The 12,485-nt window shown below is 58.0% G+C and overlaps 1 protein-coding gene across 2 annotated transcripts in view; it reads right to left on the bottom strand.

Annotated features, from left to right (window-relative positions):
- STK11 (serine/threonine kinase 11) overlaps positions 1-9,474 on the bottom strand; it is a 42,965-nt gene extending 33,491 nt beyond the window's left edge. For both annotated transcript variants that reach the window (XM_086477424.1, XM_086477425.1), the window contains exon 1: positions 8,134-9,474. In XM_086477424.1, the coding sequence (XP_086333550.1) occupies positions 8,134-8,423 (290 nt within the window). In that variant the 5' untranslated portion in view covers positions 8,424-9,474. The remainder of the gene's footprint in view (positions 1-8,133) is intronic.
- Between the last annotated feature and the right edge of the window lie 3,011 nt (positions 9,475-12,485).

Raw genomic sequence — 12,485 nt, forward strand, 5'->3', positions numbered from 1 at the left:
ATCCCTAACAAGGAACTCCTTCTGACAGTTGCTGTACTGTGAATGGACAGAAGTCATTTAAACCTAAACACACCAGAAACCGGCTAAAGACATGAACAAGTGAAACTAAATTGATTTTTTTTTTTTTAATTATACCACACGAAATTCAGCTGAAGAGGGGCTGTTCAGCAGAACATGATTTTCTACAGAACACACAAACTACAGAAAAGCCAGGAGAGGTACCTCGCTAGCCAAAAGGGACAAGCCCATCACGGCAGCACCACACCTCTGGTCTGCACCCGCGGCCACCGATGGGCCGAGGCTGCCAAAGGGGCGGCCAGCCCCACGTCCCGACACGAGAAGCCCAGCACCTGAAGCGCCCTGTGGCCAGGAGACGAGCGTGACAGATGCCAGAGGTGAGGGATGGAAGAACTCCAGAGAAGTTCCCAAGTGGGAGACGACACGGCCTCCCAGCAGTCCCACCAGAGACCCCTGCAGCTCAGCGCCTCGCTCCCGACGCCTGCTGCCCGCAGAGCCCCCACCGCAGCGCAGCCCCGCTCCCACGCTTAGGGCGGCCACGGGCTGCTCGCCCCGAGCCCCACCAGACACGGCAAGCTGCAGGGCTGCAGCCCAAAGACCCCTGAGCTGGGCAGTCCACTCGTGTGATCAGCTGGAGCGTCTTTACAGCGAGGGGGAACCGAAATCACCCTGAGGCACATCCCACCCCCCACGTGCAGCAGCCAGCTACCAAGGCAGTTTCCCAGCGCCCTTCATTAAAGCGGGGACTTTCAGAATTCAGAGTGACCAGTGCAAGAACCACAACAGCAGTCTTCACAACGAGTCGCAAACAGGAGTTGCGGCTAATAACTCCATTTCTTCCAAACTTTAGTCCTAACTTAACCTGACCAAACAGTTCAGAGAGCTGAATGGAGTTCCCTGTTTGTGGAGAATAAATAACCTGAAACCAAACGAGGAGACATCTTCCCTGGGCTAGGAAAACAGACCCTTGTATGACATCTTGTATCAGCCATTTCGATCTTTGTCTCCTGGGATTTTGTGCCGTGCCCCAAACCACGTTTTAGTACCTTTCGCATTAAGCTCAGCCTGCAAAATCCCACTGGGTGCCAGCTGCGAAGATGAGAAACAGGAGGATCAGGACAGTCAGGTCAGGGTGGTTCTGTCAGTGTCTGAAGTGCAGATACTGCTCTTCGCTTTGTTCCTCTGCTGCTCCATCCTGAGCTTGTGCTGAACTGGTCAGAAACTGCTTTCCAGCCTCTTTCGTGCCTTTTGGGAAGGGGCTTTAAGCAGCCCGGTTACATTTCAACAGGACTCTTGAAAGCAGCATTACAAGGAACTCTGAGCACAGCTTTGGCAGCAAGAGCCTCTGCCCAAACACATGACACACGGAGCCCAGAAAGCCACTCACCCCTTGCCTGCACAATTAGCCAGCCACTAATAACAAGCTGTGGCCTTGCTGATGCATCGCATCTGATTAACAAACCAGCGACTGCTCCTTCGAAAGGCTCCTAAGATGCAGGAACGCAAGCGGGTCTTTAAAGATCTTCTAAGAACCCCTGAGCAGCAGGATTAACGGCTTCACTGCCAAAGCTTAGGCCAGGCACTCCTCCTTTATCATATATAGCTCCAAAACACACCAGTATGACAGCTAAACAGAAACCTCGGGTAACAGGCAAAGCTCAGAAGAGTGTTTAGTTTAAATGGCAGACAGATTTGCAAAGTGATGCAGCCGCTCTAATTATAGTAATGACCAAAAGGCTGAAGTGGATTAAATTAGCATAGAAACTGCAGCCAGCATTAGCGCGGGTCTCAGAAGTTCCTGCATAATGAAGGGAGACAGGCTGAGCGCTCAGACCGAGCCGGCAAGAGAGGGGGGAACACACGTGCTTAGTTAAACGAGACGACTTTGCTGTGAAGGCAAAGCAGGCGTCCAACATTAGGAACACATTTAAAATCCTGATCCCAGCAGCTCATTCCCTGTAATACGGCTTGAGAGCACAAACACTAATTCCTTCCACCTTTAACGGACTGATACATATTTCATGTTTCTGTAACGATCTTTTTTTTTTTTTTTTTCCAGGAACCAATCTAAAACGCCAGCGAAGTGCACCCACCTCCAGGGCAGAGGCCAAGCAGCCCATTTCCCAGAGGAAAGATTATTTCTATTTTTAACTCCCCTTGCACTCCAGAACGACGGGGGAACAGAGCGCCAGACCACAGCCACCTCCGTCCCATTTCGGTTTGCAGACTTCACCGAGTAGCAAACGCGGGTGCTCCCCCCGTCAGAAGGTGCCCGAAGCGACTTTTTCCAGAAGTCACAGCACAAACCCCCACCCCAGCCCACCGCTTCCTTCGCGGTTTGCCTGCACAACAGCGTTTCAGTTGAGAGCCCTGGGAAAGAGAGCCCCTCCCGCCCTTCCCAAGCCAGCCCGGATCGGCAGGATACCTTCCGAGCTGCTGCAGCTTCGCCTCCTCTCCCTGCTACCCCTAAAGTTTCACCCGAAATTTAAATCACAACAGTTGCTTTTGAGATCAGACTTCTCCCCAACACGGAGGGCAGGGAGAACCCCGGCGAGGGGCCCAGGCCGTGCCCTCCGCAGTGTGCTCGTCGCTTCCACACCCACCCCGCTCACCACCACCTCCGTTAGGGAAGCCCGTTCCTAGTTCTCAGGCTAGGAAGCCCTCAAGCATGCGACCGGGCAGACTGTCAGAGTTTGGGGCCTGTTTCAAAGTGTAACCAGCTTGGAGGAAGAAGAGGAAAGATCTTCTCACGGGAAGGTTTCTACGTGGTTCTGTCAGACCCATTAAGCTCATCGACAGATTAAGCCTTATCCCTAGCAAGGTACCTCACTCTGGCAAATAACAGGCTGCTGTTGCTGCTCAGAGCCGTATATAGCAAAGCTGCCCACTTGTACCACGTGCCACACGACTTCAGAAAACGCTGAGGGCAGCCTGGGGAGAGCACCTTCTCTCCTGGAGCACATCTTCACCATAAGATTCAGCATTCTTCCTACAGTTTGTGTCAAGCCTCAGTTCCACCCAAGCCATTCCTGCTTAAGTGAAAGCGAGCAATACAGCCCAGAGTCGTTCCCGTCCCTTGGCTGACAAGGCTCCTCCACAGGCCTAAGCTTTCAGGATTTTACTGGAGACACATGACAGTGAATCTTCTCCCTGTTACCTCCCAGGTCAGATCAGACGTCAGAAATGAGGGTTTGCGGCAGGTCTGCAGCGAGTCTTCAGCCTGGGAGAAGCTCCCCCTCACCCACCCCGTCACTCTTCAGCACACCAGCTCAAGCTCTCTGCGTGGTACTGGGGAAGCAGGCACAGGGAACTGGCAGCCCTCCACCGCAGCGCCGGTGCCACGGCGAAGGGCCAGGGGACGTGCGCAGGGAGCAGCTCCATATGCCAGTTCTGGCACGTACCACAAAGCCCCCAACACCGCTCCTGCCAACTGCTGCAAAGGACTCAAGGATCGTTCGCTTGGTCCTTACGCAACTGAACGACTACATTACGTAGATCGACTTTGCAGCCCTGTATAGCCAGAGCAAAGTTTAATTACCAGCTGGCATCCCCAATATGCCACAAGGCAGATGAACTTATTTAAGGTCTAGCGTGTGAGCAGCTTTTTCCTGTTTATTTCACCCCAAAAACGAGCGCCCTCCACTTGCAAGGACGCAACTCGCCACTTTCACCCCCGTGAGAAGCCGCACCGCTCCGCTCCCACGAGCGGGAGCGACATTTCAGAGAAGAGGCTGAGCCGAGCACTTCGCTGTTTCCTTCTTCAAACGGAGCTTCACAGATCTGAAGGTACAGCTGACACCCGGCAGGGCCACAGCAGCCCGAGTGCTCATCTATGGCTTCCACACTTCAGCCTCCAAACTGTTCTCCAGCCACTACCCAAAATTACGTTGCAAGTGTTCGCTCCCGCACCCCCGCCACGCTCCCGCACCCCCGCCACGCTCCCGCACCTCTCCCTCCCCAGCGGCACCACACGACAAGACGCAGACACCCACCCAGGTCACCACGCTGCTTTCCCACGCGCGCCCCGAAGCCCCGGGAGGCGGCCCGGAGCCACCCAGCGCAGCGAGCCCAGCCCCAGCGGCTCTCGCCTGGTGGAAGCTGCCCGCCCAGGCAGGGCCCTGAGCCCCAGGGGCTGCCAAGGGCGCTGGAGGCCGCGGTTGCTCCTTCCCTTCCCCACTCCCAGGCCCCCGCCCACACCACCCCGGCAGGGACGTCCGACCTCCCCAGCCCCACAGCTCCCCTCTCTCCTGCGGGTCCCCGTCCCCAACGCCTCGCCGCTGAACCCAAGCAAACACCCCGGTTAGCAAAGAAGGGAGCAGAGGCACCCGGTTAGGGCCGTCCGGCCGCTCCAGTTCGGAGGGACGGGAAACCAGATGAGTCAGCTTGAGCCCAGCTCCCTCCACAGCACACGCCTCCGCGGCTTGTGACAAGTTCTTCCTCCTGCAGAACTGTCCACGCTCTGAGAGGTGCCAGACTCTTCATTTGTAGACCCAAGGGGCAAACTGTCAAAGAACAGGCCTGCTACACACTTTAAACTCCGAGGAATTCTAATGAGCATATATTCAAATCTAAGTAATCACTGAGCGTGGTAAGTACAGTACAAGACACTTGGGATATGCACAGAAAGTCCCAAACACTTAATTAGAGTGCGAGGCTATTAGCACACAGTTTTATTAAATTTGTGCTGCTAGAGACAAAGAGTCTTCCAAATTTTCTTTCATCTTTTTGGCAATCCTGCTAAACTCAGTTTTTGTACTAACTGGAAGCAGTAATTAGCCATAGCACTGCCTGGTTGGGTAAGAAATCCCAACCTTTCTCCAAGGGAACCGAAGAGAAACAAAGATTCCCTAGACTGATTTATGGAAACGTGTGTCTTGCGAGTTTAAACCCTTGACAACCTCACCAGGACTCATGAATCCCTTACGGGCTCGCTTTTCAAGGCCAGACCTGGAGTATTTTAGGGTGGAGAAGAATAATTCCATTTTATGCGAGTCTCAAACTCATTTCAGTCCCAATTTCTAGGTCCCCAAAACTCCTTTACTGCATCAAGAGCCAGGGCCGGGGCAGCCAGCCCGCACAGGCAGGGTGAGGCTGCGGTCTCGAACACCAGCGGTAGTGACACAGACGGCATTAACAGGCAGAGCTCCCGGAGCCGTCGCTCCAGGGCCCCCAAGCTCGGCACAGACCCGTACCTCCCCAGCCCATCGTCACTGTGCCCTCTCTGGCTCCCTGTATGGCACTTGCTCACACAATTACCCAAGCCTAGGACCTGTTTTCCAGGGAATTTCTTTGACGACGCGCTATCAATGCACATTTCACCCTCACCACAGCAGCAGCAATCCCGAGGCGCGCCGGGGCAAGGGCAGAGGCACCAGCCCCCCGTCACCACTCAGTCACACCTCTGACAAACGCAGCAAGTCACACAGGCAGCTTCTCCCTGTGCGGTAGGAAATGCTGGAGACGGCTTTGGTAGGAACAGGCACCATCTCTGCAGCCAAGAGAAAACCGTACAACCGGGAATTTTGGAGAGTGAAACAGCTCAGACCCTCTGCCAGGGCACTTTTAGTGTGTTTGCAGCACGGGATGAAGAAACGAAGCCCCGGAGAGCAGACTGCTGGTTAAGACGTTCTGCAGCGGTTCCACAGCAGGGAAAGCAATCCATCGGCGACTCGGAAGACTCTCGCTCCCAACCATTTCATCTACCACGATCGCAGATGCTTTGGAAAAGCCTCCTGCTCGCACTGGGGGCACCGGCAGGGAGAGGGAGCACCAGGCACTGGTCTAGTTCTGGTGGCAGATGAAGAGATTTCTAATCTCAAAGGGCACCAGCAGAACTCGGGCTGTTTACAGAGATTAGACGACTCATCACGCTCATCTCTCACGCGTGCCGAGTGGCAGACATCCCCGTACAGATAAGGGCCGAGTGGGGCTGGAAGGCGGCCCCTCACGCAGGAGTTACACACTCACCCACCACTGCACTTCTCAGGGGCTCTCAAGAACGCAAGCAGAACCTAACGGTGCGATTCAGCCCAGGCTGATCTCCGCCGTGCTGACACAGGGGTAGTTCGCTGGGTATAAACCGCTCGCAGCTGCTCAAATGCAGTTGCAGAAAGTGAAATTTTAACAAAGTCTGACCAGGCAACGTGCCATTAAATAAAATAACGTTGGCCAAGTACTTCCAGCCCTACCTGGAAACACAGCAGTGGCTCGCTGCCCCCACCCCTACTGCCCAGTCAAACCACAGGGGCTGAGGACGTATCTCGCCACAACAAGTTTACTCCGAGCGGAGCAGCTTTCGCTGCCTGTCACAGTAGTGCCGAAGGGTTTTGATAAGGTCAGAGGGCCACGGGACAAGAGTACCACAAAAATACACTTTGTCTTAAAAAAAAAATACACCACCGAAGCAGCAGATAAAGCAAAGTAATAGGTGGAAAAAGAGAAAAGGACACGGTGACAAAAATAGGAACTTGAACTACAGGAAACCCTCGTTACAAGACAACACCTAAAATCTGCCTCCGTGTTGTGAAGCAGGTGCGGCTGAGCCAGAAAAACATCCCCAGCAAACCAGCGCGGTGCTTGGCTCGTCTGCCCCAACAGCAGCCATGAGGAGAGCCCACGGGCAGGCTCTGCGCATCAGCAAAACTCCTCCAGAGTTCACTCCAGGACGCGGGACCATCGCCGTGGTTCTGACACCAGGAAACTCCCCGAGCATCTGGCAAGTCCTTTCTCACCACGGGGGAGAAAAATTTAAATTTAAAAGTTTCCCTAAGGAGGAAACAATCTCCCCCTTCTTCAGTAGAAGCTCTCGACGTACCTGAAGGAGGGGGCAAGGGTGGAGAGCGGCACTCGCACCTTTACCAGAAAAACAAGAAACACTTTATTACACATTAACCAGCAGTTTACTTGGGTTCTGAACCGGAGCCAGCAAAGGAGAGAAAGGGAGGTTCCGGCCGCAGGGTCTGTGGCTATTCTGGAGCTGCCTCTGTCGCTGAAGGTTAAAGGCAAACTTAAGCAGCGCACTGACACAAGTCCCAGTACAGGATGTGAAACATCCCGCAGCTGAGCTTGAAACTCAAACCAAACCAAGAAACAGAAACAAGACCCTGCGAGGTCAGGGCTCTACGCTCAGCACGTCCCAGCAACACAAGACTCTTCTCAACAGCTCGCAAGCTTCCCCTCCCACTACGAGATAAGCCCTCGCAAACAGTTTGTTTTGGCTGCAGAACGCTCCCCTCCACCGCAGATAAACAACCATCTCGCAGGGCTGTGACAAACAGCTCGCCGCGGAGCACACCGCCGGCCCCGAGAAAAGGGAAAGTTCGATACGCCCAGCCCCACAGAGGAAGCCTAACGCCAGGCTTCTGCCACAGTTAATTTTAATTAGTTACTTGTGCCCTGACTAATCAGTGTGTAACCGGCACTTTGAAAGCTTCCAAGCACAGATCTTGAGTCACCCAAATAAAACAGGTTGACAACCCCTGTCCCCATTTTACGGCTGCAGACATCACCTGAAGAGAGCCTTGAATTACTTCCCAAACTCATTAGTCAGAAAGGAAAGCGAGAACAAAACCCAAGAGCTCCCACGCCCATGGGGCGCACAATCCCTCGGGTCACGATGTGGGTACGGATGACACGGGTGGGAGCAGCAGCTCCCATCCCAAAGGGCTCGGGAGCCCCACGCCCCGAGCCGGGGACATAACGCAGGACGGGACAACGCAACGCGTGTTTCTGCGCCCCCCTGCAGCGCCTCTCGCCTCCCCTGGCTGGCAGCACCGCAGGTTACCTCTTCAAGGTGAAACCCGACAGAGGGATTTCTCTGAGAAATGCTATTTTGTTCTTCAAGCGATAGCACTAAAGCAGCCGCACGTGCTAGGGGCTGGCTGTGCAGGCGGACGGACCCGCGCCCTCCCCGCAGAGCCCGCTCCCTGCCCTGCTCCCCACCTCAGCGAGCGCTGGCTGCCCTTCAACGCACCGAGATTCCTCCACACCTGCGGTTTGGGAAGCCCTTCCACAGCAGAAAGCCGTGTCGTTAGTTACATCGACACAGAACTCCAGCTGGGAGATAACGACACGCTTTAACCCCCCAGTTCCCAGCTACCCGAAATATTTACTCACTTTTTCACATTTGCCTCCCCGTTGGGAATCCTGCGCAGCTTCTTCTTCTTCAGTATTTTCACAGCTCTCCTACAGAGGGTTTCAGAGTCCAACATCTCCTTGACTTTGCCGTAAGACCCTTCTCCAAGTAAGTCCCCCATCAGGTATTTGCCAATGAGCTTGGCCCTTTTCCGCCGGGGCTGGTAGATGACCTCCGTGGAGTCAATGCGATGGATAAAAGTGTCCATCCCCACGGACATCAGCTCGCTCTCTGCAAACATCCCCAGCTGCTGTGGCTCCTGCATATCCATCCTGGATTAAGTTCCTTAACCTGTTTTCCTTAAGCGCTCAGGGTTTTAATCCTGTTTGTTAGTTTCCAACACTCCCTTTTACTCCTTCTTGAAAAAAAAAATCCAGAAGATTGTACAAACATGAATAATAATAAAAAAACAACAAAAACAAAACAAACCTATGAGCTGCTTCCAGCTCAATTGGATGCTAAAAGATCCAGGCCTGGCTCCAGCAACACAATGTCTTTTAAAAAGAATATATCTCTTTTCCCAGATACACTCAGTTTGGGACTCGCTTTATTTCCGACCTGGTCCCACTGCTAGGGTTCCTTCAAGTCAACTTGGCCTTTGACTTGGCCCAGTTTGATTCTTAAGTGCTAGGTCATCCTCTGGGACTTTAGGCCACCGCATAAAAACAGGTAATTACCGAGTCTCTTTCGTGACTTTCCATTCCTAGTAGCTCATAGTCACCAGCTCCAAACGGGGCGGCAGGGGACGCGCGCCTGCCCTGCTGTCCTCACCGTCCAGCTACGAGCACAGATGGGGGCTGGTTTCAGCCGTTTGGGAGCTGGAACCAAGTTTCTTTGAAGGAGTTTTCAGAAACAATTCTAACGTCTTCGCTTCTCACGCCTACAAAAGTTTGAGGCCTTCGGTGCCTATCGAGATCTCCCAGGGGCATCCTTCAACCACTGGGATTCCGCCTGGCACATGATGTGTCACCACCACTGGTCCAGGGGTCAGCCGGTGTCAGACAACGCAAAACCCACTACAGCTTTACCGACCCACCTTAAAACGGGAACAACCAGCAGGAAGTAATTCTCTCTGTCCAGCGCCCAAAACACCCCATTCCCTCTCCAACCGGGGAAGGTCAACGAGGAGAAGCCACCCAGGCCCGGGCCCTCCCCCCCTCCGCAGGCCCCGTCCACAGGTGTCGCCCGGCCCGGGGAGGAAAAACCAGCGACGCTGCGGCCGCCCGCAGCAAGAAAACGGGATAAAACACTTCGAGTGCAACCAAATTAGCGCCCGAGCCCGGAGGGAAGGGACCCCCCGGCGGGGAGGTGACCCCGGTGCCTCCCCGGCCGCAGCCGAGCCCTCCGCTTCCACCGCGGGGCGGGGGGGGATCCCGCCCGGGACGGGCCCTTCCCCCGCGGGCCGGGGACCAGCCCCACAGGCAGCTCCGGCCGCTCTCTCAGCCCCGGGCCTCCGCGTCCCGCTGTCGAGTCGGGGGAGGGGGGCGGGCGGCCTCGTCCCCCCTCCCCACCGCCGGGCTCGGGAACCGGGCCGGGTCCCGGCGCCGCGCTCCCCCCCGGCCTCCCCCTCGCCTCAGGGGGAGCCCCGCCGGCCGCTGCCCCCGCTCTGCCACCACAGCCCTGCCCAGGGGCCCGCTCCGGCCGCCCTGCCGGCTCCCGCCGCCGCCGCCCCTTTACCCCCGCCGCCAGCCCCGCCGCAGCGCGCACGCCGCCGCCATTTTGTTTACCTCCCGCCCCCGCCCGGCCCCGCCGCGCTCCCGCCGCTGCCCCCTCCGGGCCTCGCACCTCCCTGGCGACCGACGTGCGCTCCCATTGGCCGCGGCGCCGGCCCCGCCCCCTCGCCCTCGCTCGCTGGTTGGCTGCGGCGGCGCCACGAGGAGGGAGGAGCCGGCGGCACGGCTTTCGCTTCCGGTTGGTTCGCGGAGTTGCCAACCCGCCCACCCACTCTGGCGGGCGGCGGGGCGCTGTGATAGGCCGCTGGAGCTGTCCGTCACCGTCAGGGGCGGGGCTACCGGGGGCGGGGCGGTGGAGGGCAAAGGGCAGGGGGCGGAGGGCGAAGGGGAAGCGGGTGCTATGGAGACGGGGCGCGGGGCCTGGCCCCGCCGCGGCGGCCATCGGGGCCTGCCGGGCCTGCCCGCCGGCAGCCGGGCCCGCCGCCGCCCCCGCAGGCTGCCCGCACCGGGGCTGCGGCGCAGAAGCTCCACGATCGGGGCGAACCCCCCCCCCCCCGCCACCGCTCTCCCGTTCCCTCCGCTGCTGCCCGGGGCGGTGGTGCGGGTGGAGGCAGGGCCGGGCTGGGGCAGGGCCGGTTCCTGCTGGCCCCCCCCGCCCCGTTACAGCCCTTCTGGCGGGTCCTGCGGGCGGGGGGCGAGGAGCGGGGCAGGCCTGGCCGGCGGCAGGCGCGGGGGAAGCTCCCAAACGCTCTTGACTCAAACCCCGGCTTCCCCGGGATCCTCCCGCCCGACCCGGCCGCTTTGTGCTGAACTTAACGTGCGTTAAACCCCTGCGGGGCGGGTGGGGGCTCTGTTCGGACGGCTGTCCTGCGGGGAGGGCGCCCACCCTTCCTCTGTGATAACTGCTGCCCGCTCAGGCCCCTTTTCCCGTCCTCCCTCCATCACCCCACACCTCGCTGGCTTCTCCCTCCCCCTGGCGAAGGCTCCCGGTGGGTCCGGCACACCTGGGGGTCTTGATAAGGACGTTCAGTCCCAGCGAGTGTTTTCATGCTCCAGGATAATAATAAATAACGGGCGGTGAACAAAGCAGGACACAGGTTTTATCTGTAACCCTGAGGTGAGGCAGGCACGGGGGGCGCCGCCGCGGCCTCCGAAGCGAAGCCAGCGCTGGGCCGGGCGGCGGCACCTGTTTTCTCTCCTCCGCCGTGGGACGCCAACGCCGGCGCTGAAGCGTCTATTCCCGATGGAAAACGTGGATGGGGAAGGTTTTACACCGAGTCCAACGACCCCGCGGGTGACCCTGGCCTTCGGCAGCACCGCGGCCTCCCTCCGCGGGGGAACGGCCGCCCCGCCGTCACCGAACCGCAGCTGGTGGCCGCTCTGGCGGCAGGAGGAGGGTCGCCCAGGGGATTTACCAACTTCGCTTGTGTTTTCCGTTCGCTCACGTCCCCTCCTGCCCACCTCACTCTTGTTCTCATCTCACAACTATTGATTTGCCCCAGGGACCACCCCAGGCCCCGCTGTGGGGGCAACCCTGCCCCGACGGCTTCTCCCCAGCGGGCAGGACGGGCAGCAGGGACGCTCCTCCCGGCACAGCCTGCCCTGGGAGCGCAGGGCTGAAACGCGCTGCCAGGAGCCCTCTGGTCCCCCCGAGACGGCCCCCGGGGCGGGTCACCTCCTGCACGCGTCCATCCAGCCTCGAGAAACCTCCCCAGCCCCAGCCCAGCCTGCGCCAGCGCTGGGCCGCCTCTCTGGGGCGAGACTTTTCCTCATATGCTGTGCAAACCATCTCGGTGCCGTAGATCCCGCGTTTCCATCGGCTTCTCGCTTCCTCTGCCAGCGCCAGCGCCGCACCGGCTCCAGTCCGGGGTCCCCGGCTCTGGACTCGCTCCCGCAGCGCTCCCAGCCTGTGTCAGCGGTTTCGTGCTTCCGCAGCGCGTGTTCGATGGCATTTAAAGGCAGGGACACAGGTTCCCCCCACCCCCCATGAGCTGGACACTGCTGAAATCTGTGTAAAACCTGCTCTTTCCCCCTTTTATTTCAACAAGAATGTTCACACCTGGGAGAAACGGGGAGTTGGGACCTGCCCCTCCCTGAGCAGGGCAGCCGGTGGGTTTGCACTGACCCCGCAGCCCCGAGCTGCTGCCTGGGCTTGTTCGGTTTTAAAGGCCCCGGTTTTGTCTGAAGCAGTTCCCAGCTGTTGCCATTTGCTTTTGGTCAGTGCGTTCCAAAAAGAGAAGAAAACATCGGAGAAACCATCCCTGGTGGTTCCCTTTGTCCGAGTCGTGATTTGCTTCATTTCGAGTTTTGCGCCAGGTGATGTTTTGAGCCGTTTTCTGCCGGAAGGGGGTTGGTTACAGGGGAACCTCCGCCGTTGTGAAACAACAGCCCGTTGGCCCTCGTGGCCACGCACGAGAGCTTGGAGAGAAAAGCAGGAAGGCAACGGAATAAATGGAGAGAGAATAAAATAAAACTCAGAGGGCAACGGAATCAATTCCCAGCACAGGAGTTCTGGAGAGGTCCGTGGTTTCCCTAAGCCCCTCTCCAGACTCGGGCAGCAGGAGCTCTTCCTCCTCCTCACCCTGAGCAAGGGGACACCCAGTGCTGGGGGGGGGTGACTCAGGGGAAGCCGGGGGGTGGGGGGGGGGCGTTGGATGAGG

This window comes from Leptosomus discolor, chromosome 24, assembly GCF_034619465.1.
Source record: "Leptosomus discolor isolate bLepDis1 chromosome 24, bLepDis1.hap2, whole genome shotgun sequence".
Taxonomy (NCBI): Eukaryota; Metazoa; Chordata; class Aves; order Leptosomiformes; family Leptosomidae; genus Leptosomus; species Leptosomus discolor.